The 27,942-nt window shown below is 39.9% G+C and overlaps 1 protein-coding gene across 1 annotated transcript; it reads left to right on the forward strand.

Annotated features, from left to right (window-relative positions):
• The first annotated feature begins 569 nt into the window (after positions 1–569).
• hsf4 (heat shock transcription factor 4) lies at positions 570–27,865 on the forward strand. The gene is made up of 12 exons (XM_033636092.2): positions 570–695; positions 3,935–4,043; positions 4,179–4,306; positions 5,775–5,899; positions 8,737–8,812; positions 10,560–10,627; positions 14,481–14,580; positions 16,203–16,321; positions 16,665–16,895; positions 18,701–18,818; positions 19,846–19,911; positions 27,806–27,865. Exons 1-12 carry the CDS (start codon positions 570–572, stop codon positions 27,863–27,865), a joined length of 1,326 nt encoding a protein of 441 aa, XP_033491983.1.
• The last annotated feature ends 77 nt before the right edge of the window (positions 27,866–27,942 follow it).

The following is a 27,942-nucleotide window of genomic DNA, read 5'->3' on the forward strand; positions in this document are numbered from 1 at the left end:
GTAGCCTTTTGATGGTTGGACAGTGGTGTATTATTGACGCTTTTGTCTGCATGCTGTATTGTTTCACTGGGTGGTCTCTTGATTGTCAGCGGGAGGCCGGGGGTAGCAGTGTGTGTGTGTGTGTGTGTGTGTGTGTTGTGTGTGGGTATGTATGTGCAGACTCCCAGACTAGTCCATGTTTGAGAAACTCCACATTAGATGATCTGTTACTGATAATCCCAAGTTTGTCTCAGTCTATTTGATTCCATTTCAGTCGGTCAAACTGTCTCTGTACGTCCTTGCTGAAACAATCTCACCTTGTCTCTGAGTTTCACTTTCTCTTCTCTTGTTTAATTAATCCTGCTTTACTCTTTGTTGCTCTTGGAGTTTCTTTTTCTCTTTAGCTCTCCTCACTCTGTCCTCCCTGCTACACCAGTCAGCCGACTGAATGTCATCACAGATGGTTCATGTCAGCACACACACACACACATACACACACACACACACACACATCCCCACACACATACACTTTCTACTCACACATAGACACCTTTGGTTTCCTGTTGTGAGCCGTCTTAGCAGTGGACAGCATGCAGGAGTCTCCGGGTGCCATGGGGGTAGATGGCAGCTATGCCAGCAATGTTCCAGCCTTTCTCACCAAGCTGTGGACCCTGGTGGAGGATCCAGATACCAACCACCTCATCTGCTGGAGTGCTGTAAGTCAATCCTCAGTACATACTGTACATGATTCTGTGGTAACTGTAAGGAATGTAATTTCAGTTAACAGCAAAATAACAACAACAACAACAAAAAAGGAGTATAACTGAAAAACATTGTCCTCTAAACCATTATCATCTTTCTCAGTGAACACACTGTAGTGCTAGTGTTCATCATGCTGCCCTGTGATAAGGAAAAGCCTGTTTAGATAAAATGATCAACTGTATCACACAAGTCAAAAATAAGTTGTGGCTAGGCACTGGAGGGCCATATTCATTTGACATGAGGATGAAACTTTGATGAAAATGATACACATTATTCACAAGGCTGATTAGAAAATACATAGGCCTACATATATATCAAATAAACTATAAGGGGATAACAAACTTGTACAAATATAAAATAAAGAAATATATATTGAACTAGCAATTAAACAATCTCAAAACAGGAGCATTTCTATAGAGGCTTGTTCCTGCACTAAGCTTGTTTAGCATGCTAATTAGCTGCATCCACAGCTGTTTAGCCTAGCTCATGGACGCTTGTTTAGCCTCGCTAACAGAGCTGCTACTTCTATAGGCCTACCTATTTACGCTTGCTAACAACTGGCTCATTTAGCATGTTACAGAGATAAATCGAGTTTGCCAGCAGATCTAGTTGTCTTTTATAATAACTTAACACGAATATAGCAATATAAACAATATGATATAAATCAGTGACAGAAAAGCCAGTTCATAAAGCTAATGTTGGCCTGTGGTTTTTGGGCAGGTTGTCTGGTAAATTGTTGTCATAGTAGGAGGAGGATGGCCACAACAGGGGTGTAAGAAGTGCTCAAATCCTTTACTTAAATAAAAGTACCAATGCATTTAGAGCCCTTAGTAAATGTACATACAGTCATGTACTCCTTCTGCAGAAAAAGGACTCCTGTGAATGATATATCATTATGGATTACATTGTTAGACTAGTTTAGTCCAGTCATTCTCAGCCCCTTCAAAGGATTACTGGATAAATCTTGGGGGTCTTTAGATAATTACTGGACCAGGGAAAAAGACAACAGTAAATTAATTATTATTATTATCAGTATTATTATTATTATTATTATTATTACTGATAATAATGATTAGTGTAACATAGATTCAGTTTACAACATGGTGTATTCATGAAGAGTTCAGAGGTTTTATAAATGCTTATATAATTGGTTGATTAACCATCTTGTAGTGACATTGACAGTATTCTACAGTAATAAGTCATGAAAATGCATACATAAAACGCACTTTTTGTTTGTCAGCCTGCATTTAAGTGAGGGGTCACTTGTTCAAGTAGTGCATTGTGATTACCACACTTATGTCACTTTTGACCTTTGACCTAGAAAGGGCAGCTACATCTGTAATTCTGCGAGCTAAAACAAGTACTTAATCATTGTTTAATTCTTTTAAAAAATATATAAATATAATTTTCTAAGTGCGGTTTGCTAGCATTGTCTAGATGACAACAGACACCATATGTGGCTCTCTCTGTGTTAATCTCCGTTTGTCCGAGGGAATGAGTTGTGCAGGATTGATGTGTGCCACAAAGATGAGGCTTCAGTGATTCAGCAAACAGGAGGAGGGCAGCTTCTCTGTTCTTCATAGGGAGACAAACACACAGGCAGATGCTTTGCAGTCCCATGACATCTGTAGTCAGGGTGTGCAGCATCAGCTGTTGCATTGTCAGACTATTAGTAAGCAAGTGAGCATTATGACACACAAGGTAACAGCAGCGTCCTACTCGAATTGTCTAAACCTTATAAATTTCACACCTGCTGTGCAAATGGGTTTTTACTGATGTAATATATTTGCAATAGCTCACACAATACTGCTTTTCAGAGGAAAACAGTGCTACTGCAGTTGCTAAGTAAGAGTGTAACGCTGGGCAATAGAGCATGATTCATCACTCACAGTGAGAGAGAGTGTGTTTGATTGGCTGACTGAGCTGAATTTGGCTGCTGATGAATAGATTCTGCGCTCTGTGGAAAACATATTACCTCCTCACAAAGCTCCTTTCATCATTAAGGTAGCATTATTTAACACAGAGTATCATCCAGTGACAGGTGCTGAACATTATCACTGACAAACTCAAGTTGCATGCTTCTGACACAAAAATAAAAACATTTTCTTTTTGTACCCACAAATAGACAGTGAGGTTTGTATGTCACTGCTAGGCAACACATGTTATATATGTTATTCAAATATGCTCCACTTCATGTCCAATTCGATATGTTGATAAAAAATATAAAGAAAAAAAAATGCCATAATATGACAGGAAACCAAGCACCATCATCCAAAATAATTATTAGCAAATGTAATCAGACTCTCAAATAAACTTAACAAATTGTCATTATCATAATTAGTGGTTCTAGTGTTATGGTGTTATGGTGCACTGCAGTTCTGCATGTGGTTTGTGCAAGTGGCATTGGCGTACAATAATAAGTCAATAAAATAACTAGGTATAAAATCCTCATAGTAGGCATCACCCACTAACATAGGTTTGTTTCTTAGATGGAATTTAAAGTAGGAGAGAGAGTCAACATTGCAAATGTCTTGGGAGAGAAAGTTTACATGGAATACAGGGTAACCTAGTTGATATGTGATTATAATATGGCAGTTTAATCAGATTATTTCTGCTACTTTTAGGATCAAGCGCAGTGGGATGCAAAACGTAGCAGAGGCTGGAAGAATTAGCATGTAATTATGCTCCTATTTAGCGGGGTCAGACTTTTTTTTGAGTTTCATTTCAAATTCCTTATCACTGCAAAGGTCTTCACTTTAAGTGTTGTGCTGTATGCACTATAGTACATCATGTTTTTATCAATAAAACAAAGTCCCAATGGTGCCACACTCTGCAGAACTTGCACTTCTTCCATGCCTTTCGAAAGCAGTTTCAAAAAACAGCAGGTTTCATAAATGGCTCCTCTACCTCTGTTGCTGTAGGGAGGCTTATTTTAGCCACTTCTGACTAGTTACAGATTTTAACTTCAAAATAACACACTTTTCCCCCCTGTGCTGTAATTAAAACAGGTAATGAACACTGATTCCTTTAATGTTTGGCTGATTTTCTGGTTCAGTACTTATGATTACACAATACATCATTGAATGAGAGGTTTTAGCGTCTAAAAGTTTGTTTTGAGCACACTGAGCAATAGTAATGAGTAGGATCTGATCAAAGATGCTCTAAACTATTTTCCTGACTTTTCTCTTTGTAGACTGGGACAAGTTTCCATGTGTTTGACCAGGGACGCTTTGCCAAGGAAGTTTTGCCAAAGTACTTCAAACACAATAATATGGCGAGCTTTGTTCGACAGCTCAACATGTGTGAGTACTCTCTTCTCTTCTCTTCTCTTCTCTTCTCTTCTCTTCTCTCCATTACACTATCTTTTTATACTTAGTGTGTGTGTGTGTGTGTGTGTGTGTGTGTGTGTGTGTGTGCTCTTGTATGTATGTGTGTAGATGGTTTCCGTAAAGTGGTGAACATTGAGCAGAGCGGTCTGGTGAAGCCTGAGAGAGACGACACAGAGTTCCAACATTTATACTTCCTTCAGGGACATGAACACATGCTTGAGCACATCAAGAGGAAGGTATGGGCACACAAAAATGCACACATACACAATGTCTCAAAGACAAGGAAGTCAGTTAAACAAATCTCCACAGACTGTGTTGGCTCGGAGAAATGTTTAAGCTGAAATTGTGCAACTGAACACATTTACACTGACATTAGAAGCACTGATGTTTGGGATGTTTACAGTTAAATATGTGAAGGTGGTGTGAATGTGGAAGTTAATCGTCTCTAGACACGACAACATCTGTCCAACCTCACAGTGTGTGGAGATATGTGAAAGAGCTGTGTGGAGTAGCTAATTAAACACAGCTGGAATTACTTGCTAGCTTATGGCCTGAATAATCAAACTCCATGATGTATTGCATTGTAGATAGGAGAATTAAATCATCTTAAAAGACAGAAACATGTGACCTGTAAAAGTGAAATTTTGGACAGGAAATGGAACAGAGTACCAAGCTAGCAAAAGATATACAGGGTAGTAGCTCACCACTGACCCCATGCAGACAGTCTGGTTAGTCCCTTGTCGGCAATCCAAATGGATTTATTTGAAATTTATGGGAGTAAAATTGATTTTACGCAGCCAAGACTTGTGGAATTTCCCTTCCCTTCTTTCTAAGTCACAGTTTGTTGATATCAGCACAGAACAGAAAAGACTTTAAGGCATCTATGAAAGCTAGACTAAATTTCTTTGAAATGTTTAAAGTCTGTAGATTGCATTTTCAGTTTTATTTTATTGGCATTAGATGACTATACTTTCAACATAAAACTGCCTCTACAGAATCTCCTGGACAGATTTCTTGGCAAAGGCACTTAAAAAGTAAAATCCTTACATACATAACATTGTTATATGCTGGTTTAAGCCAGATGCCACCACAGTAATGGTGTCTTGTCTAAAAGCTGCTGCCTTTAAGCTAAATGCTAACATCAGCATGCTAACAGGCTCACAATAACAATGCTAACATGCTGATGTTTAGCAGGTATAATGTTTAAGATGTTCACAATCTTAGTTTTGTTTATTGACGTTAGCTAATTAGCACAAAACACAAATTTCACCTGATGCTAATGGGAAACATTAGTTTTTAAGGCTTTTGGTTTTCAAAAATTTGGATCCAGTGATGGCGCTAAACAAAAATAATGAAGGGATCACCAAAGTAATTACAATTCAGCCAAATGAAGACAAGAATGTACCAAATTGGTTGTTGAGATATTGCACTCAAAACCACAAATGTCAACCTCATGGTAGCGCTAAAGGAAATGTCAGGCGATCACCTAAGTCAGTAAGGCTCATCCTCTGGGGACCATAATTGTCTTAACAAAATGTTGGCGATCCATCCTATAGTTGCTGAAACCAAAGTGGACAGACTGACATTCCCATCCAAAAACTCCACTGAGTTTCTCTGCTCACACACACACACAGCAGAATGAATGTGTGGTTTTATGTGCTGTATTTGAGTAAGTTATTGAATTAGGCTCTATTGTGCATTCAGGTATCTATAGTGAAAAGTGAGGAGACCAAAGTTCGTCAGGAGGACCTCAGTAAACTGCTGTATGAAGTCCAGCTTCTCAGAACACAACAGGACAACATGGAATGTCAGATGCAGGACATGAAACAGTGAGTACAGACGAAGTACAGCATGTGTGCCATGAACTCACAAGTCCTCAGCATTCCAGGCAAAGCGGACAACTGCCCCAGTGCCCCAGATCCTTAGGGACTCCACAAGCCCCACATTCAGTTTGTGTCTGTTGAGTGTTGAGTGTTAAGAGCATAGCGTGGAATACTCACTGAGAAATTAACGACACAGTCAACAATGCAGATAGAGTGTATACAATGCAGGTGACTGCCTGAAACACAACAAGACATGGTATGAGACTCATACCATGTCTTGTTGTGTGTTTCAGGCAGTCACCTGCATTGTACTGTTCAGCAGAGAGACATCTGGACTGTGTCGTTTATTTCTCAGTGAGTAATCAAGTTAAACTGTATAATTACAGCCTCTTTACACTGTGATTTATCATAATTCATCGAGGCTTCACTCTCTAATTGCCTTTGTTTTTTTCCCTCACCTTCTCAGCCCCACCCTTTTCTTTCCATTTTTTTGGATTAATACCAGTATCCATATTGTTATCTTTCACGCTGTCTCTCCCATCTGCACCTGCTGCACATGGCTGCTCGATTTGCGTGACGTATGCGCTTCCTTCTTCTTCAGTTTGATTGGCGGCCGGCCGGCTCATAGATATCTATGGGCCAGCTGGCATCCAATTTAAAGGCTGCCACCTAGCGGACTGGACGTGGAACAGTAGATTATCAGGGAGAAAAAGGAAGAAAAAAAAAACAAAACGGTGATGACTGTGTGGCAGCCGCCGGCCTTCCTGGAGTACCGGCCGTTCTGTGATTCTCCAGAACCTCCAGATGGCCAGTCCGCCCCTGTAAATGCATATTTTACTTGTAGTGCTATTTGGCAGTCTAGATTGTTCAGGTTTGAGTTGCCGATTATTGGAGATATCAGCTGTAGAGATGTCTGCCTTCTTTTGAATGTAATGGAATTAGATGGCACTCGACTTGTGGTCACTCAAAGCGCCAATACAATACATTTGAAAAACTCAACAGCAATGTCTCTTTCCAGAAATCATCACCTAGTTACTCAAGATAATCCACAGTAATTGTTGTGAGTACTTTAATGTAGGAACTATATTCTCTTTACCAAACTTCATCCAACCAGTGTATCACAGTACAGAAGATAGCATGAATCTACTGCTACCTCACCTCACACCACTGAGCTAGCTAAAGTCACAGCTCAGCAGAGGAGGAGGCCATTAATATTCACATTACAGGCTGTCCCGAGCATGAGCCTCTCATCCTTGAGTAGATGCACATTTCTTTCTGCTTAATACGGTTGATGGGTGTAGTTTGGTAGAAAGAAAATAGTTCCCAGATGAAACTACTCACAGCAAAGTGTATGGATTATTTAGAGTAACTGTTTTAACTGAATATTTAGAGTAACTGTTTTCTGGCAAAATGTATTATTCCTCTTGCTTACTTGGAACAAATCACCCAGTGGTTGAACTGACTTTTTCTCTAGAGGCTATTGTTGCTGAAAATAGCTGCTGTGTGTCTATTGTGTGGTGGAGCTGCTTTGTGCTCAGTATTGTTTGCTAATGCGAGGAGAGAATGTTCACCTGCTCACCTGACTAACATACACACATACACACCAATAACGACATTCTTAGAAAGAATGACCAGATGTGAGCACATGTATAAATATGTCCATTCCTCAATTATTTATCTTCCTTTAGTCTGTTAGGGTCTACTGACCAAAAGAATTAAAACAATCAAAGCCAAGTTATGAATATTATTGTGGAATTCCATAGCTAACTGTATCTAATTTTGTTTGTCAAACAGACCACAGTTCTTCCAACATAAACAAAATTTTCTTGTCCTTCTACACCATGTTTTTGGGTGTGCTTGTTTTTGTTACCTCGCTGGCTACAAAATAGAGGTTTTCTGTGTATTTTTCACCACGGGACAGCCCCTGGAGTACAGCATGCACCTCCCAATTAAGAAAACAAATGGGCCCTGTTATGTATCCTTGTGGCCACCATACTACCAACTCTTGGGGCCCTTTTTCTCAAAATAGTGGCTAGAGCAAGTCACGTATCAAAGAGCAGTGGCGCGGGAAAGCTCCATAAGGCTGCATGTGTACATTCATCAGTGTCAGGTTAGAGGGTGATACCTGCATTAAAAATGTTCCAGTGAATCTGATAACTTGCCTCAGGTGATGTCACCTGAGTCAGTGTTGGTTGGTGTTGAAGATGTTGAAAATGAAAAAAATCTGGGCTTGTGGAGTTACAAAGAAGGGAGCCTACCAGACCTCTGTGGCACACTCCTTATCTCTGTTTGAAGGTAAAAGTTTAAAGCTACGTACATTAGCTCCACTGGCACAACACACCTAAATCTCCGACCAAACTGTTGGTAGTGGGGTTGGGCTGTGGGTAATGGAGGTGCCTTGTTTTTTCCAAGAAATATGTGTAATATCTTTGGCTCTGCTAGGATTTAATACTTTACAAAAACTGTCCATCATGAGCATAAAACTATAGGAGTGCAATGCTAAATCAGTGGAGTATTCTTTAAGGGTTAATGGGCCCTCTCTTCAGTGGCAGGCCAGAGGGTGACGTTTTTATTGAAACACATTGCACGTGGACTTTTAAAATTCAAGGCCAGAATCATGAGACAGAAAAGATCTCAATATGTTTTTGTACAGAGGGCTTTATCACTAGGAAACAGAAATATGTTGACCTGTGCAGAATGTTTTTTTTAGTGCTGATCAACTGAGTGTCTGCAAAGCAAGCTACATTCTGATTATCAGCCTTTAGAATTGTATCCAGGTGAAAATCAGATCTTTTACAAATAATCAAAACTTCTAAACAACATCTTTCTTGTCCTGTTTACAGGCAGAATGAAGTGCTGTGGAGAGAGGTGGTCTCACTGAGACAGAATCACACACAGCAACAGAAAGTCATGAACAAGGTCAGTCTACATGTGTTTGTCTGCCATGAGCAATGAGTCATATCTGTGTCAAAACAAGTGAGAAACTCTGGAAGAACACTTACAGTTGTTTGTGTAGTTTAAGGTGTATGTATGTGCATGTTTTCTTCAGTGTGCCCAGAGCACTTATGTGTATATCTACTTCTACTTGGTATCATTAAAGGAATAATCTAGAGGTACATTTCAGTAGTATTACCACTTCTTCTTTTACCACTACTACAACTAATGCAACCAGCCAGAGGTCTGCAATTGTTTTAAATATTGTTCTTTTTACCAGACTACATATATACACATTTGCCAGCTATTATCACTAGTTACGGTACTTTGATTTTACCAACAAAGCAAAGATCAGATAAAGCCATAAATATCAGATACTATTATAGAGTCGAGTCCCTGCAAACCCACACAGCTATTTTGATTTATATGGCAGATTAGACTTACCCAGGTTGTGCCGAATGTCCTATGCTAGAATTTACATGAGGTCAGTGTGTATTAACAGGAAGGATAACGCTGCACATCGTCCTGCAACAAAAATTTGACAGTTTCCGTCATCACTTCAGGTGAAATTAGGGTTTTTTTTAATTTATTTATTTATTTTAATGCATGGTCAATTTTGAGATTTTGGACTATTTCTTTTCCACAACATATTGTCTTTTAGACCAGTGGAAAGAAAACATCCAAAATTCACATTTAAGTGTTTATTTTAGCTCAGATTTCTGTTTTGGAAAATTATGCAAAGAGCATTCATTAAATTAGATAATGCTTCATCTGCACTTTAAAACATATAATTTCAGAAAATTTGTAATGCAAAAAAAGAAATTGTCTTGATGTAAGTTATCAACTGGGGAAGTTTCATGGTAATAATTATTAGGTTTTTTTTGTTGTTTTATTTTGTTTTGTTTTACCCTACTCACTTGTAGTGTCTTGTTTATTTTATTTTATTTGTCTAAGAATTTATGGAATTTTAAATACATATTTGTAAAGGCTAATTTATCAATATGAGTTTTTTTGTCATACACTTTAATTTTAATTCCTGTCCATATTCTGGTTTTTAAAGGTTTTTAAAGAAGGTGTTTTCATATATCATTAGCCTGATTCATATAACATATTATTACTAAAAACATGGTGAAAAAATTATAATTAGAATTATAATTAGAATATTTTTTTTAAACATGTGACTTCAATACGTCAATAAAATAAAATTCAATTAAATTGAATAGATTACACAATAATTTTGAACCTGGCTCCGTTCAATGTTCAGATTTCTGTCCTGGAAATGTAAACAAATTAGTGCTGATTTAATTAGCTAATGCATCATTTGTATATTGAAAATTCTCAGAAAGCTTGTAATACAAATAATAACTGTCCTGATGTAAGTGATCAGCTGGGGGCGTTTCATGGTGATATCTTTTAGTTAACAGTTATTCACTTGTAGTGTCTGCCCTAAAAGTCATTTCTATTCCTCATTGTCCTAGACGTGTCATACAACATATGACAACTACAGTTAGAATCCAATTCGGTGTATGGCAAACCCTCATTTCATATCACAAGATCACTTGGAAAAGACAGGGTGGATTATGGGTCATGCAACTTGTAGTCCTTTTCCTGCTTTAATGTTTCAAGAAGAAAAATAATTGTGTGTGCTTGTGCGTGCGTGTGTGTGTGTGTGTGTGTGTGTGTGTGTGAGGAGGATGCTGATTCATGCTGTGCTTTTTTTTCTCATTGCCAGCTGATTCAGTTTCTGTTCAGCCAGATGCAGTCCAACACACCCAGCACTGTGGGCCTAAAGAGAAAGCTGTGAGTACATGCATGCGCACGCACGCACACACGCACGCAAACACACACACACACACACACACACACACACACACACACAGTGGAGCAATCTACAAAAGTGAGACAAACAGGGCCACAGTGGGGCAGCTGACAAACTGAACAATCTAATGCAACAAGCGCTGTGAATGGAGACAAGTCCTGAATCAGTCAGTCAGACACACACACTCACACAAACACACACATTCACACACAGTAGGGCTGGGCGGTATGACCTAAAATTCATATCACGGTATAAATCGAATCCCTTCACGGTAACGGTATATATCGCGGTATAAATTTAAGTGTAAAAGTTATAATAGAAGTGTTTCTGAATGGGTTTTGTAGTCCCTTAGCAAAGCTAAATTGATAAAAAAAAAAAACAACAACAAAAGCAAAGATATAATGTATTTTTTAGAGCATTTATTGTGCAGAATGCAGATCTCAAAACTCAAAATTAAAACCCAGTACTCTATGGTGCAAAATGTCCCCTGGGATCTATATCAAAAGGTAATTTCCTTCTTTTAGCAAAATCCTAAATGACTGAGTTGTGTTTTTTCCACCTGGACCTTTATGCTCTGCCATTTCTCCTCTAATCATCACGCTGTAACCTGTGACAGGCTGTTATGATACCACAACTATCACACATTCACATATGGAGTTTTTTGTGGAGCCCCTAGCGTCACATAGGTTTACATTACCAAAGGTTTATGACAAACTCTCTTGCCAAAAACCAACTCCCGTGTGCGCACGGCGAGAGAGGAGAGGGAGAGACGCTGTGCTGCTGCCAGAGGAGACACTGAATGAGTTCCCTCTGAGCGGTAAGTCGCTAAAAGAGTCTGAGAAGTCCGGGGCTGTTCATACAACATTAACTCACTCACTCACAAGTTCTCCAGCAACACATGTTGCACGTGCTACGCTAAATCACGGACGTGAACCAGCTCCTCTTGCTCCGCTGTCTCTGTGCTCGCAGCCATTTTCACACTGAGGCAGGTGCGATGACGTCATCGACGATAGGACGGTAGAGCGCAAATCTCTACCGTGGGCCAAATTTATATCATTTCTACCGTCTACCGCATATACCGCGCAGCCCTAACACACAGCGAAGGCAGAGCAGAGTGCATGACCCTGCTACAGCCTGTGTGTGTAAAATGCTGGCTCAGCTTTGCCGCTGAGTGTGAACAAGGCCGACATGAGAAAGGAAAGGCATGCTGGAACACATAAGTGCTATAGAAATGTATATTTCAGGGTCAGTGTGCGACCTGGCAAAGGTGCAGTTTTGCCCTATGTTTTAATGAGAGCCATGTGTAGCCAGAGATGGGACCAAGTCACACATGTGCCAGTCTCAAGTAAGTCTCAAGTCTTAACCTTCAAGTCTCAAGTAAGTCCCAAGTCATTTTTTCTTGGGCAAGTCAAGTCAAGTCAAGTCACAGGTTATGTCAAGTCAAGTCAAGTCAAGTCCTGTAATAGGTCAAGTCAAGTCCAAGTCCAAGTCAAGTCACCTTATTATTGTAATTTTACCTGCAGAATCTGATCTCAATAAAGTGAAAAGACAAGATATAAGTAACTGTCAGTAAACATTGACTTCATCGCTGCAATGTTTACTTTGCAGGGACGACCCCATGCGTGTGCGCACACACACACACTAACCATGGCAGCAGCCAAAATCACCCATTTAGCTCATTATCCCTGTGTTGTTCGTTCATAAAATGTACAGCCGGTCTTGTGATGAACCGGTCGGAATGTTTGCTCACGTTTTCTGGGGTTAATGTTAGCAAATAAATTAAAAAACAAGCTCCACCAAACTGACCCACCCCCCCCACCCCACCCCCGTATTGTATCAAGCTAACGTTAGCTAACTACTGACTAACCAGATAATATTAGCTAATTGACAAGCACTTACTGGGCAGAATGGCTCTTCAAATGACAAACAAAGTTTGAAGTTGTTGCCTGGCTGTCCGAGATGTTTATGCCGCATGTCTTGCACTGTGCTGTTTGTCTTTTGCCGTAATAATGGTAATTCCGAAAGCCGAAGACAACGACTCTCGGTACCCCTCCCGCTGACATGTTGATGTCTATCTGATATAAGAGGGCCTGTTTCTCCAATAAACACATAAGGTAGGTAGAGAGGGCATGACTGATTGACAGGGTAGTGATCCAATCATGACAATGCCATTCTCAGCCTGCGCTCTTACCGGGTAATCGACATTATATTTTAAATTAATTTATTAATTTTAGATTCTAACCGAAAACATGATGTCAATAACACTCAAGTCATTCAAGTCATCGTGTCTCAAGTCAAGTCAAGTCCCGAGTCTTTAACTTCCAAGTCCGACTCAAGTCTCAAGTCTTTTATTTTTTGTCAGATATAGACCTTTTAATTACAGAGTAAAAACCTTTTTGTTTAAGCAGAAACAGCCCTAAAGATGCTATTATCAAACCCACCAGCCTTCATTTAAATAAACAGTAATTTTATCATCGTAAAACACTCTTCGTCCAAAGTCGACAGAAACAAAATAAAACTCACAGAAACTATCTTGGTTTGTCTTTTCACTGTTTTAACAATCACTAACTCTTGTTTGGTTGAAAAAAAACCTTAATTTCCTTAGACATGAAAATATGCTGGCTCTACGCTAAAATTAATGTTTATTTAGATAGAGTCTGAAGGGTCTGGCGATGGAGATTTCGGGGCTGTTTCGCTGTGAGCCTCCAAGGACCTGGCACCAGTTGCACAAAACACCTTAAGCTTTCTTAAGTATGAAACTTGAGGCTTCATTTCTCCTTGACTGAGGGACTTACACAGTTACACAGAATCCCTTAAAAGATTTCCTTTGTTAAGAAAAAATGTTAATGCATTTATTGCGTTGAAAGAGATTGTTTGTTTGCTTGGACTCATGCTTGTGATGCCTCTTACCGTCTCACAAAACGGCAAAATAAAAGTGACAAGTGAATCATATTGGTCAGAGGAGGAAATGATTTTACTACTGGAGGAATACAATCATAGAAAGCACATACTACAAAATAAATTTTATCCCGAAATACCAGAAAACCGAAAACCATTGTAGGAAGAAAAGTAATTCAGTCTAATCTGAAGCGTGAAATTAAAAAGCGTATCCACTGGGTTCTCCCGGTTGCAGAACACTTCTCTTGGGGTGTGTTAGTTTTTTTCATTTATCACCATAAACTCAGTCAAGTTGCAGTAAAGATAGAGTCAGAGGTACTTTAAGTTGTTTTTTTTATCTTGGTTGCTAAGGTCTTTTGTGCAATGATTTCAGGATTCCTTACATTTAAGACCAAGACAAGGAGAAGACCATAGACACTTAAGTTAACTTTTTGAGGAAGCCTCAAGGAGAAGACCTAAGGGTGTTTTGTGCAAGCAATGTGCAAGTTCTTGAGGATCCTTAATGTTATAGCACATTGTCAAAACTCAATTGGTGTTGAGTAACATTAGTGCGGCTGTGCTGTCTTGAAATGTGCATGGAATTCACTAAAACATGCTAGTCTATTACATCATAGCATTAATGGCTGACATTATTGTAAGTTTAGTTGGTCATTTGTATAGTAAATGTAATAGTGTCTCATATAACTATATGAATTCCAAAACCATGCTTTCCAAGGATTTACAGACTGGGGGAAGGACTGTTATCCCCCTCACTGACTCCACCCTCATGACGCCCCTAACTACTACTAGACACTGACTGTATCTATACAGCAGAGATATACAGCAGTGTACTGAAGTAGTGACGTACGCTAGACAAAATCCAACATTTGTACCATTCAGCACCTTCAATAACTGCTGAAAGTAAACTAATCAAATGCCTACCTATGCTCCCTCCAGGCCTCTGATGTTGGACGACGGCTCTCCCAGCCCTCCCGCCTCCAAGTTCAGCCATAGTCACCCAATGGAGTCCATGCACGAACCTTTCTACATCCAGTCGGTGAGATACTATAGTTTACGTAATGTGTTTTACCATTGTGTTTCATAATCCCTACAGTCCAGTAAACATATTAAATTTAAAAAGTATCTTAATTTAGGCCTTTTCTGGAGTAGCAAAATGTAAATCTATCCTTACCAAAAATAAATCTCCTGTAGAATTATTAGTGCTCTGCAGCCTTTGTCAGCAATGTATTTTGCTGGGAGCTATAATAACTGAGGTACTGTGCTGCTGACCTTCCACATTCAGCACTAATAGTGCTGGCAGCCACATGCAGTAAACATCAACTTTGAAGTTATTGGCCGGCCTTTCTAAGTGCTTGGCCTTGTTGGGATTTTAAATGTATCAATCAGTTGATTTACCACGCACCATTCCTAATGCAGAAGATATCATTCAGCAGTTCAAGACATTTGTTTTAATCTGTTCTTCAAACATGGCATATCCACTACATCACAGTAAATATATTATCTGTTTGGACATAATTCTTTTCTAACTGCTGCCATCAGTCTAGCTGTTATGTTGTATTACCACTAGAGGGAAGCAGTGGTCAGTGACAGATTTGGAGGGCTATGGGTGTGCTGCATGAGTGTACAGAATTACAGGCTGTACAAACTAAAGCCTTGGGTTGAAGTGAATTCACTAGGACTCACTAATAATCACACGAGGGAAACATAGTGCAACATGAAGGCAGAGAGCATGCCACAGTAGCAGTGCATTTGAAGCCAGCCAGCAAAGTGCTGAACAGATAGAAAGGCTGTAATGCCTTCTTTTTTTCATATTTTCAGGCAGTTATTGAGTTATGTTTGTTAGTAACCCTCCTCCTCACACTCGGCATATTGAAAACAAACAGAATACAATTTCTACTTTCAGAGTATTTTCTCAGTGTATGCTAAACAATAATGACTTCCTATTTACTGATGGACCGTTACAACACTAAGGTCACATCATTGTGAAATAATGACATGATTATGTCATTACATAAACACCAATGATTATGTAACTGACAATGACTTGTGCATATATAAATGTAGGTTGTACATTTATACATAGTCTTTGTTTGTAGGGCATCAATATGAATAAATGTATGTATAAATGTAGCAGAGAGCAGTTACCAGTTTTATATATTTGGATGAACTTTGGCTGTCTAGTTGTCTAGTTGCCTGTTTCTCTGTGAGAGTGCAGTTGTGAAATGGTGGGTTTATAGTTCAGATATTACCAAGCCACAATACAGTTATCGCTGCATCTCTACAAAACCAGACTGCAGCAACTGCACAGTTAAAATGCAGTCACTGTGGTCTGACTTGGTTTCAAGCTCCATTTTGTAGTTACTTAAAGTGTTATGCGCTTTTATCACAGAAATACATTTATGTGTTATATGGTTTGTATTTGTTAAAATAAATGTCCTTCAGTTCTGCATTCAACAACCAATTAGGTATTTATCATGTTCTGTAGGGCGGCATAGGCCTGTTATAAATCTGTAATGTAACATTACAAAATATATAGTTACTCAAACTGAGCAACACAGTGGATCCAAAGAGGCAAATGTTAGCAAAAGAGTGTATTTACCAGAGAAGACGACAGCCAAGAGCAAGCATGATTCACATTTCTCTCCTCTTGCTCCTCAGCCATCCAGTGATACTGCTTCTTGCTCTACTAGTGGGCTGACAGGAGGACCAATTATCTCAGATGTTACTGACATGTCTCAGGCCAGTATGGCCCTTCAGATGCAGCCTGATGAGACCAGGTGAGTGATGCAATATAACATTTCTATTTCCTATGAAATAAGTAACTTACCATCAGCTCTGCATCTCTTGCAGCATCTAACAACCATTTTTCTGGGATATAGTGAAAGAGAACATGGACATTGAATCATAAAACGTATCACAGGCAATGTTAAGAAACAACAGGCTCAAAATGTCTCTCCTGAGAAAGTGTAGCAAGGCAGTTGGTGTCAATGCATCAAACTGATCACAGATTCTGATAAAACATGGCAAAGTGAACAGAACTGACTCTGTTTTAATGTTTTCTATCCACCTCATGCTTCTGGTAGTTAGCTTTTGACTTACAGTGTTTGACCTTTTCAACAGGGAGAAGTGCATGATGCTTATCAAAGAGGAGCCTGTGAGTCCAGGAGTGAGAGGAGGAGGGAAAGGAGGCAGTGTAGGGGGAGGAGAGGCCGTAGCGTTGACCTCCTCCTGTGAGGTGTGCTCCTCAGAACCTCCTGTCCTTCCCGTCGCAATGGTCCAGTCTGTCCTGGAGGGGAGGGGCTCTGTGGCTTCTATGGTGGAGCGGAGGAGTAAGAGACCTGCCCTGGACCGGTAGGTGCTCACATAGGATCACAGGTGGAGAAGCGCATAGAGAATGTAATGCACACACAAATGTTTGCACACACTCAAAACTGATGCAAGTGGTGAGCAAGCGGCTCTGTGTGTGTTTATATATCATGTATTAATGTACAGTCAGGTCCATAATTATTTGGACAGTGATACAGTTGTCATCATTTTGGCTCTGTACACCACCACAATGGGTTTTAAATGAAACAATGAATACCTGCTTAAAGTGCAGACTCTCAGCTTTCATTTAAGCCTTTTTTCAAAAATGTAGTATGAACCGTGTAGGAATGACAACCATTTCTTCACACAGTCCCCCGACTTTAAGGGCTCATAAGTATTTGGACAAACTAACATAATCATCAATTAAACAGTCAGTTTTAATACTTGGTTGCAAATCCTTTACAGTCAATGACTGCCTGAAGTGTTGGACACATAGGCATCATCAGATGCTGGGTTTCTTCCCTGGTGATGCTCTGCCAGCCCTTTACTGCAGCCGTCTGCACTTCCCGCTTGTGTTTTGGGTGTTTTGCCCTCAGTTTTGGCTTCAGCAAGAGAAACGTATGCTCAATTGGATTCAGGTCAGATGATATGACTTGGCCATTGCAGAACATTCCTTTTCTTTGTCTTAAAAATGTCTTTGGTTGCTTTTGCAATATGCTTCAGGTCATTGTCCATCTGCACTGTGAAGCATCGTCCAATGAGTTTTGAAGCATTTGGTTGAATCTGAGCAGATAATGGTGCCCCAAACACTTCAGCTTTCATCCTGCTGCTCTTGTCAGCAGTCACATCATCAATAAATACAAGAGAACCAGTTCCACTGGCAGCCATACATGGCCATGACATAACAGTACCTCCACCATGCTTCACTGATGAGGTGGTGTGCTTTGGATCATGAGCAGTTCCTTCCCTTCTTCCTTCTCTTGTCTTCCCATCATTCTGGTAGTTGATCTTTGTTTTATCTGTCCATAGTATGCTGTTCCACAACTGTACAGGCTTTTTAGATGGTTTTTGACAAACTCTAATCTGGCCTTCCATTTTTAAGGCCAACCAGTAGTTTGCATCTTGTGATAAACCCTCTGTATTTATTCTAGTGAAGTCTTGTCTTGCTTACAAGAGCAGCAGGATGAAAGCTGAAGTGTTTGGGGCACCATTATCTGCTCAGATTCAATTAAATGCTTCAAAACTCATTGGATGATGCTTCACAGTGCAGATGGGAAATGAACTGAAGCATACTGCAAAAGCAACCAAAGACATTTTTAAGGCAAAGAAGTGGAATGTTCTGCAATGGCCAAGTCATATCATCTGACCTGAATCCAATTGAGCATGCGTTTCTCTTGCTGAAGCCAAAAATGAGGGAAAACACCCAAAACACAAGCAGGAAGTGCAGACGGCTGCAGTAAAGGGCTGGCAGAGCATCACCAGGGAAGAAACCCAGCATCTGATGATGTCTATGGGTCCAACACTTCAGGCAGTCATTGACTGTAAAGGATTTGCAACCAAGTATTAAAACTGACTGTTTAATTGATGATTATGTTAGTTTGTCCAAATACTTATGAGCCCTTAAAGTTGGGGGACTGTGTGAAGAAATGGTTGTCATTCCTACACGGTTCATACTACATTTTTGAAAAAAGCCTTAAATGAAAGCTGAGAGTCTGCACTTTAAGCAGGTATTCATTGTTTCATTTAAAACCCATTGTGGTGGTGTACAGAGCCAAAATGATGACAACTGTATCATTGTCCAAATAATTATGGACCTGACTGTATGTGTATGTGTGTTTGTGTGCTCACAGAGTGGAGGTTTCAGATGCAGTGGAGAATGTGGATATGAGCCTGGAGGAGCTGCAGCAGCTGCTGCTCAGGAGCCATCAGCAGAGTACTGTGGAAGCTGGGACCAGCGCTGTTATGGATGTCAGTAGATCTGTACCGTACATATACACATATAGAAACACACTTTAGCTTGTTTAAAGGAATACTTAACCTCCTTAATTATCAATTGTATATCTAAAACTCACCCTGTGTTACAATGAATTCATGAGGAAAACTTTATCCTTCTTGCATGCCTCCACAGTTAACGAAGAATCCAAAAACAGAAACATTTCTTGATGAACTGAAGTCATAGGGGTCCACGTTTAACAACAGCAGAACTATATCATAATTTAAGTTGACAAACTCTCTCACAATTCGTGCAGTATATTCCTCTCATTCAGTCTTTTATCCACTTGTTTGGTCAATACTTTCCAAACACAATCATTTTCATAAACACCTACCTGTTTAAAACTGAAAGGAAAGCCAGACTCCATTGACAAAAACAGTTTTATCTTGCTGAACACAGGAGCTGCTGGTCTAGCTCTGCTTCAGTCAGTTAGTTAGTTTGTGTTATTGTGTGGCTTTAGTGAATCTGACTTAATCATTTAAGACATCAAAAATCACAAAATAACACAAACAAACTAGCTGATTGAGGCAGCGGTAGACCAGCAGCTCCTGTGTTCAGCAAGGTAAAATTACTGTTTTTGTCAATGGAGTCTGGCTCTGAAGAGAGCATAGATAAGTGTCACTTTCCATTCAGTTTTAAAGAGTAATGTTGAAGTAAGTATGCATGTGTTTTAGTATACCAGTGGATAAATGAGACTTGGATTATACTGCATGAATTGTGTGAGATTTCATAAATGCATGTTTTTAATATAGTTTTACTGTTGTTACAGTAAACACGGTCCCCTATGACTTCATTCATCATTTTTGAGGGTTCATTGTTTACCAGAAGCAACTAACTGCACATACAATCAGAAGTGTCCAGTATTTGAAATTTCAAACTGGTAGTGATATCTATAACTGCTTATACAGCACACAGCGGCCAATGAGTTGAACTGTTTCTTAATACGGACCTGCATGAATAAATGTTTTTCTCACCCCTGTTTATCACTCTCTCCCTCTGTAGCCCTTCAGTTTAAGCCTGCCTCTGACTGAGTGGAACTTCACAGAGATGGAGTCCAACCTCAAATCAGTAAGTCATATAGTGTGAGAGCTGAATAACACTGAGGCAGAGCTTGGAGGAGGATGATTTCCTACTCAGGAATAGCTGCTTGCTCCTTTAATCATTCAACATGATGGCAGCTTCTCTGCTTAGCTGTTTTGTTATCATCCCAAGACCACCTTTGCTTATTGCATTGCTTTCTCTTTTTTAAATAAATTGGGTTTAAATCAGCTTTTACTGTTTTTCACCACAACAGGCTGTAAACACAACATTGACTTGACCTAAATGTTGATATGCTGAAAGTGTTTCAACAGTTGCTTATCTCTACATTGAGCAGATGCAGAGCAACATTATCATTCATCTGGAGTTTTGTTTGTGTCGTCCTGGTAAATGTATGGCAATTATGAACTCTCCCTTTAGCTCTGTTTTGGTCTCCACCGCTCCTGAGAAAAATCATTGTCTTAAGCCACTAATGTTCAACAGTTAGTCAGTAACTTTGTATCCTGTTTGTGCAGTGGGTTTTTAGAGCTTGTTTGTTGAAAGCAGCTGTCTGATGCATGTGAAATTAAAGCATTAACATTGAACAATAACAGAAAAGTCCCGGCCATACAACAAAACCAATCAGCTGAAAAATGTTAAAGGAGAGGTCCGGTATTTTGCACTTTGAGCCCCATTTCTGGGTTGTTTATGATGAAATAGAGTGGCTAAGACCAAAATAGTGACGACTGCTCATTTTCGGAGAATTTGGTTTTCCCCTGCCTGGCTTGACAGTGCTGCCTATGGTCATGTGTGAATCTGTCCTAAAACCACCCTAAACGTTCGTTTTCAAAGCCATGGAACTCACCCAGTGATCAGTGATGTTCGTTGATGTTCTGACATAAAAATCGTTGCAAACTGTGGTTTCCGTGATGATTTATTTGACATTTTGTCTACCCCATTGGTTTTCTATAGAAGCCTCATTGTCCATTGGAAGTAATCCGCCACCGGAAACGGAAAGGGGGTTGTTTACGACAAGTTTGTAGTCATTGTAGTCTTTTAGCTCAGCGAAAGTGCCGGCTCGACAGTGCTGTGTGCGCTCCTGGAGGAAGAACGAGAACAAATGAAAGTTTTGTCATAAGTTTAAATAACTGCACAATGGATTACTCGCTTGTAAACAACCTTCGCAGTATGATGCCTTTGAACACAACGCCAACCTTCTTCTTCTGCTTCTTCTCTGGGTCCCATTACATTGCAATGGTTTCCTGCCATTTGGCAACACCCACATAAAGGAGCATTTTCGCCATCAAGTGGGCTGGAGTGTATAACGCTTTAGGGTCAAACGAACGATCAAGTGGAAGTTTACACTAGGCTGTGAGGCAGCTGAAAAAATAGTTCCACAATCAAGATGAATAGTGAAAACACGAATGGAAACCACAGTTTGCTACAATTTTTATTTCAAAACATCAACGAACACCACTGACCACTCGGTGAGTTTCATGGCTTTGAAAACGAATGTTTAGAGTGGTTTTAGGACAGATTCACACACAGCCATAGGCAGCACTGTTAAGCCAGGCAGGGGAAAGCCAAATTCTCCAAAAATGAGCAATCATCACTATTTTTGTCATAGCCACTCTATTTCATCATAAACAACCAAGAAATGGGGCTCAAAGTGCAAAATACCAGACTTCTCCTTTAAAATGCTCTCTGGAGCTGAGGGGAACTGCAATATGGATAATAATTCTCTGTGGGTTTGTCACTACGAGTGACACCTGTCACATTATACTATGAGTAGTAACTGATAAATTGTTGAAATAAAGTCATTGACTATTGCAGCTTTAACTTTTAACCCCGCTCTTCCTCTTGCATAACCTATTGCACAACACCAGTGCTCAAAGTGGGCTGCCACTCACCAGTATGCTGTACCAACACTTCCACATTTTACTCATAGGTGCACAGAGACTTTTTCTTATGCACCAGCACTTCTCACATCTGCAAGTACTTTTCTCTTCCCTCTCCATATCAGCTTCTCTGGGCACTTCATAATGGCCCCATGTAAACTACATTACTTGTGAATTACAATAATGCTGGTCTGCCTCCAAAAGGGCAACACACAGATAACACATGCAGAGTCAGAGATGACACAACAGAACTTTAAAAGTCAAATCCTATGTCACTAAATGAGAGCTGGGAGCAGCAAGCTAACGTTAGTGGCACTCCTAGCAGGAAGGAGCCCGTTGATATAACATTAGCATCAGCAAAACCACTTGTGGCTGCCGCCACCGTTTGTGATGACAAGACCAGTTCTTTATAGTTATCCAGTTGGTGTCGTTCACTCGCTACTAACAAACCATCTCATATAATGACTCGTGTAACGACCCCCCCATCATCCGACACCACACCATGGCTGGTGAGTCTTCACCTTATCGGGTCATCCAGAGCAAAAAGAGCATTGCAAGAAAAACTTAGGTACTGCGATAGTGTGGAAGTTTTGCTGCCACCTTCACAGTATTATTCCAGTTATCATGGCAGCAATCAGTGTATCCTCAGTTCTAAAAGTGAAGTAAATAGAATTTCAACTTTAACCTTACAAAGTGATTCACAAGAAATGTGTACTTGCATATATTTGCGCCATGCTGGACAACCCTGCAATGTTTTGTCAGAGCCCTCTGCATCAGGACACCTGCTGTGCTAACACAGTGCTTTGTTTTTTGATGCAGTGTTAATGTTAGTCTGAACGCAGCCTTGGTCCGTCAACAAAGAGGCCTGTCTGATCTACTGATTGCATAGATACAATGTGGTTAATAATGTAAACAACACCAACACCAGTGACGTGTGGAAAAGTTCCACCAGGTGGAGGTTTCCTGCCAAACTAGAATAGTGATTCGACACACAGCTCATAACACAGTCTGAAGCCAAGGGTGAAAATCAATTTGTCCATTGTGATTCTTAGATTCAGGATCTGGTACAAACTTATGCTAAAACTTAAAACATACTTAATACAAACTGGGGCAATGCTGAAAAATTATATTCCCCACTCCCCTCTTTAAAGTTTGCCCACTGCTAAACCTCTCTGCTTGCAAAGTAATCAATATTGTCATTGAAGTCCAATTTTCTGGCCACCTTGCATTGAATAGACAAGATGGTGAGGCTGTTCAATCTGTCTTGACACATTGTGGGACTTAAATAGTCTTTCATGCAGCTCACCTTGTGAAATGCTCTCTCACCACCAGCGACTGATGCAGGAAGAGTACAAACAGCCTCACAGAATACAGCATGTCTCTAAAAGTGCTTTGCATCTGCATTTTAAAGATTGCATTTAACAGCCGAAGTAGAGAGAAGTTAGGGGGGAAATTGGTGGCATGAAATGATGAATGATTTATTACCTGGTTTCAAATCATTGAAGGCTTATTTTCCTGATAAGTCATATGAAATTTGTCCTCATCACTGTGACCCTGAATGTCAAATCGCAGCTAGTTCCTTAAAAGATGTACAAATGAGTGATTGTGCTTTTGCAACATGTAACACTGTTGCATAACACAGTTGCTGAATTCTGGTGAACTCATCTTCAGCCATCTCACCATGATAATGTTGCCTTTGTTTTTGACCATTTGAGGTTTGACTGGTGCTCTTATACTATACTATAACTACGTCATCTCGTGGTGCCCTTTTCTCTTGCGACGGTTTAATGGCACCTGACTGGAGAATTAGCTCCACAAAGTGTTTATCATGATGAACTAACTTTTAATGTTTGCACACCAGTGGTGGATGGAAAATTGCATTCATTTTGATTTTTAGTCTAAAATTTGTGCTCAATTTGGATGGAAACTTGGCTTATATTTTGGCCTGTTGCAATGACTTGTTGTGACCAGGAGACTCCAGGAAATCACTGTGCCCAGCCGCTGGTCACCAAGAAATAGTTTTAACACAACTCCTCACAAAACCACAAACTGTCATTTTTACAAAGTATGTATTAAACAAGCAAAATAAGACATGGTAATGACTGAGCTTAATCAATCAATCATTTATTTATTTGTCAAATGAAATGATATAAGGTAAAATTCCACTGCAATATGATTCTGTCAGCTCCTTTAACTTGTGCATTGCACTTTAGTACTTTTTCGCCTCTTCTTACAGTGTACAGTAGGCTGCTGCCCTGTGATGGTCCATGTTTCCAGACTGGCTGCAGTGTGTGTTTATGTCATCCCGAAAGGTTCTTGTAATCCATGGTTTCTGGTTGTGGAATCATTTAAATGTAGTTTTGGGTTCAGTTGCTTCTGTTCTTTTATAAATTAAGTCCACCACAGACTCAGTAAGTTCACTGATGTTACCGGTGACGTTGACGGTGGTGTCGTAGAACGTGTTCTAGACTCTGACTGGCTTCATCTCTCACATCACTGGGGGCATGTGTCGTAGTTTGTTTACATATCTTGATCTCAACAAGGGGTGGGCGATATGGCCTTGAAATAATATCACGATATGTCAGGGTATTATTGCGATACGATATTATTGATGATATGAAAAATTACTAAAAAAAAATGTTTTTCATTAATAATTTAAGAACACATTATTGCAACAAGATAAGTAATATAGTTTTACATGTCAACCTAACATTTTGCCTTCAAATATTCAATAAAAACTAAACAAAAAGAATCTCTCATTTCATTAGTTTGTGATAAACAACAGTAACTCAGAGTGAGATTCAGATTCCGTATACAATATTAACAGTTCAACAAAATAAAATATACCACAAATTACACATTTAAACAGCTCCCAAATCCAAAAAATATACCCTGGGATCTTTATGTGTACTTATATATATATATATATATATATATATATATATATATATATATATATATATATATATATATATAAATCAACAGGCAATTTCCTTCTCTTTCAGCAAAATCCTAAATGACTGAGTTGGGTTTTGGGTCATCACGCTGTAACCTGTGACAGGCTGTTATGCTACGATATCACACATTCACATATATGTACTTTTATGTTAAGTGGGCGTCATGTAGGTTTACATCACCAAAGGTATATGACAAAATCACTTGACGCCACCAACTCCTGTGTGTGCAAGGCAACAGAGGAGAGGGAGAGACGCTGTGCTGCTGCCAGAGGAGCTGCTGACTGAGTTCCCTCTGAGCAGTAACTCACTAAGAGAGTCTGAAAAGTTCGTGGCTGTTCATAAAAAATCAGGACACCCCAGCCTTACAACGCCACAGTTTATTCCCCACTACCGAAGGTGCTCCTCTTTTTGGAACCACGGCAGAGTCTGTAATAGTTTTGCATTCAGACATGCTTGTTGTTGCCCTGGGTAATAGTATGACGTCTAATTGTGAACAAGTCAAAATATTGCGAATATCACAATATGAATTATCGTGATCTATATGATATGGCACACCCCTCGTGGCCACTCCACTCTGCAGCCGCCTCTGAACAGTGCACAGCAGTGATCCAGAATTTCTATTCATCTTGTGGTGCAGGGCCAGTAGGCTTAACCCCTACCCTAACCTGTAACCCTAATTCATAGTGAGTCATTTAACGTATAATACAGTCATTAAAGGCCAGTAGGTCTGCTGTTATAAATGTTAATAAGTTACTAATAATGGGTAATAAAAATCAATTCTGCTGATATATATGCTTATAAAGTATTGAATTGCAAACCTTTCTCAGAAGGTCAGAGGTCAGGTGAACTGCAAAGCTACAATGACCACGTAAGTGTTCTGCTAGAGAAATAACACCAGCCTGAGAGATGTTTCATTAACTGGAAACCCCAAATTGCTCTCAGTATTGGCTTATTACTTCTTAACAGAACATTAGTAAACTAGGTTAGCCATAGGTACAGTCTTGATACTCTTGGCCTTTAAGATGCTGGTACTGACTTTCCAGTTTAATATACTGCTCTTGCCTTCTGTGGGGCCAGACCGCTGCAATGTAATGTACATTGCTTGATAGTTACAACTATGTCTCTGCCTGCTTTTTTATGACAGACTTTAAATTCCCCAAACTGTTCATTAATCTCCCATTCATACTTTTCTTCTTTTCTTCCACATACATCATTGAGCTCATTCTGGTGTCAAAGCTGAGATAATAGAAAATTATTTCTTTTATCTAACATCCGGAGTTGTAGTTATCCTTTTAACATGCAGATTTCTTGATTCTTTAGTGTAATATCTCATCGAAAAGACAGATCATTTTCCCTATGTCTCTGTTTGGTTTTGTTTGTGCAGCTGACAGTCAACACTACTCCCAGTAATTAGAGAGTGCTGCAGGTTTTTCCACTCCTAGCCACAGTCTCTGTGTGCCTTGTTTGCCCCGTGTTCTGGTAATTTATCATACGTTGTGTGCCATTCACCCACAGACCTCTGTAACCATCTGAAGAAACCTCTGCACCACTTAAAGATCTTCTATTCACTCATGAAGGAAAATCTGCAAAATCAAGTTCAAGAGGATACGCCTCTTTTTCATTACCCTGCCTTCTCCCTCATGCTCCCTGCTTGTGCCTCTCTCTCTCTTCATCCTCGGCTCCTCATTACTGCGGCTGTTTTTCTTCTACCTCGTCTTCCTCTCTGTAGCCTGACTGAGACACCAGGCACTGCAGAGCAGATATACCCAGCGAGACACTGTTAATGTAGTTTAACAGAAGCACTTTAATGCAAACGGATGTGGTGGTTCAAAAGAAAGGAGAAATGAAAGATTTGTGTTGATGTGCTTTTGGAAGATAACCATCAAGTCTTTGTGGGTTTGAATCATCTCTGGCCACACTGCCAGATGAACACAACCATGGCTCACCTCCTGTATTAGCAATAAAGTGGAGCAACAAGCGCTGTATCAGGCTCAGGGGTTGAACTTGATTTTGCTGGTGCGCATGTTGGTAGCACAGTTTCTGCACTAAGGAACAAGGCTTTTACCATCACATAACTTTTTAGTTACGCTGAATAAGTGTGTAATGAATATGTCGGATAATAGATATTCAACATTTGACAAAAGCACAAACCTTGCATCATTTGTTATGAAATTACAGAGTTGTTTACTCCCACCATTTTTCATATTTCCTAAACTGTCAATATATTTTGAATGTAGTACATGACACAGATAATCTGTGAAAACTTGCAAGAATCCACCGCACCTGGAGAAAAACAGTCAGAGCTAGTAAGACTTTCCACCACATGTCAATCTCTGCTCGTGCACCTGCTGCACAGCCCCCCTCCCCCCACGCATACTCTCACTCAGTCAGTCTCAATATCTTTAGCTTGCTGCCTCAGATGAAGCTTGCAAACACAATGGTGGAGAAACAACCACCGGCAAATAAAAATCTGCCCAGCTTTCCTTTGCCAACAAATGCGCACATGGCAAAGACTAGTACAACAGCAGAATAACAATCGTTCACATTCCCTGTTATACGACGACTGATCTTGTCCTCTGCTTAGAGAGTTAGGAGCTCCCAGGCCCCATTGTTTTCTTAATTTGTGGACATTTTTGGTCACTGTTCCTCTTCACTGAGTTAGCTCCTAACTGCTATCAGCTCAATTTTTAAATCTCCAGTGGTGGGACGCATAACACATAGTCAAAACGTCACACCCATGCTGTCCAAGATCCCGTCCTGCCTGCTGTCCTTTTTATACACAGCATATTTCAGCTCTGTTATTACCACCGATGCTCGGTCTGTCCATTCCACGATTGTACCTTTTTTACAAAGTGGCAAGGTGGAAAGAGAGAGTCTTCTCGGCTCTGATTGTTTTTATTCAGGCACAGCAGATTCTTGCAAATGCCATTAGGAGCATTAGGAGGAGCCAGAGAAACATGATTTTATGACAGGTTATCCGTCTCACTGCTGTCAGAATACAGTTTTAGCAAATATGACAAAATGCTATTTTTCTAAGTTAAATTCTGCAGCTTTAAGGTGCTAAATGTGTTTGTTTTCTTCCCTTCACAGTACATGTTCCAGAACCAGGAAGCAGAAGCTTTTCCAGCTACTGGATGTGAGGAACAGTGATCGATCTGTGCTGTGGACTGTCCTTTCTGAAGTGGAAGGTAACAACCCTGTGACATAATCTGTCAGTATTTCAGCAG

Source organism: Epinephelus lanceolatus, chromosome 5 (assembly GCF_041903045.1).
Source record: "Epinephelus lanceolatus isolate andai-2023 chromosome 5, ASM4190304v1, whole genome shotgun sequence".
In the NCBI taxonomy this organism is placed as follows: domain Eukaryota; kingdom Metazoa; phylum Chordata; class Actinopteri; order Perciformes; family Serranidae; genus Epinephelus; species Epinephelus lanceolatus.

Coding starts and splice junctions, on each gene's coding strand:
- hsf4 (XM_033636092.2), top strand. CDS start 570: ATGCAGGAGTCTCCGGGTGCCATGGGGGTAGATGGCAGCTATGCCAGC. Junction 8,813..10,559: donor AACAGAAAGTCATGAACAAG/GTCAGTCTACAT, acceptor TCTCATTGCCAG/CTGATTCAGTTTCTGTTCAG. Junction 14,581..16,202: donor AACCTTTCTACATCCAGTCG/GTGAGATACTAT, acceptor CTTGCTCCTCAG/CCATCCAGTGATACTGCTTC.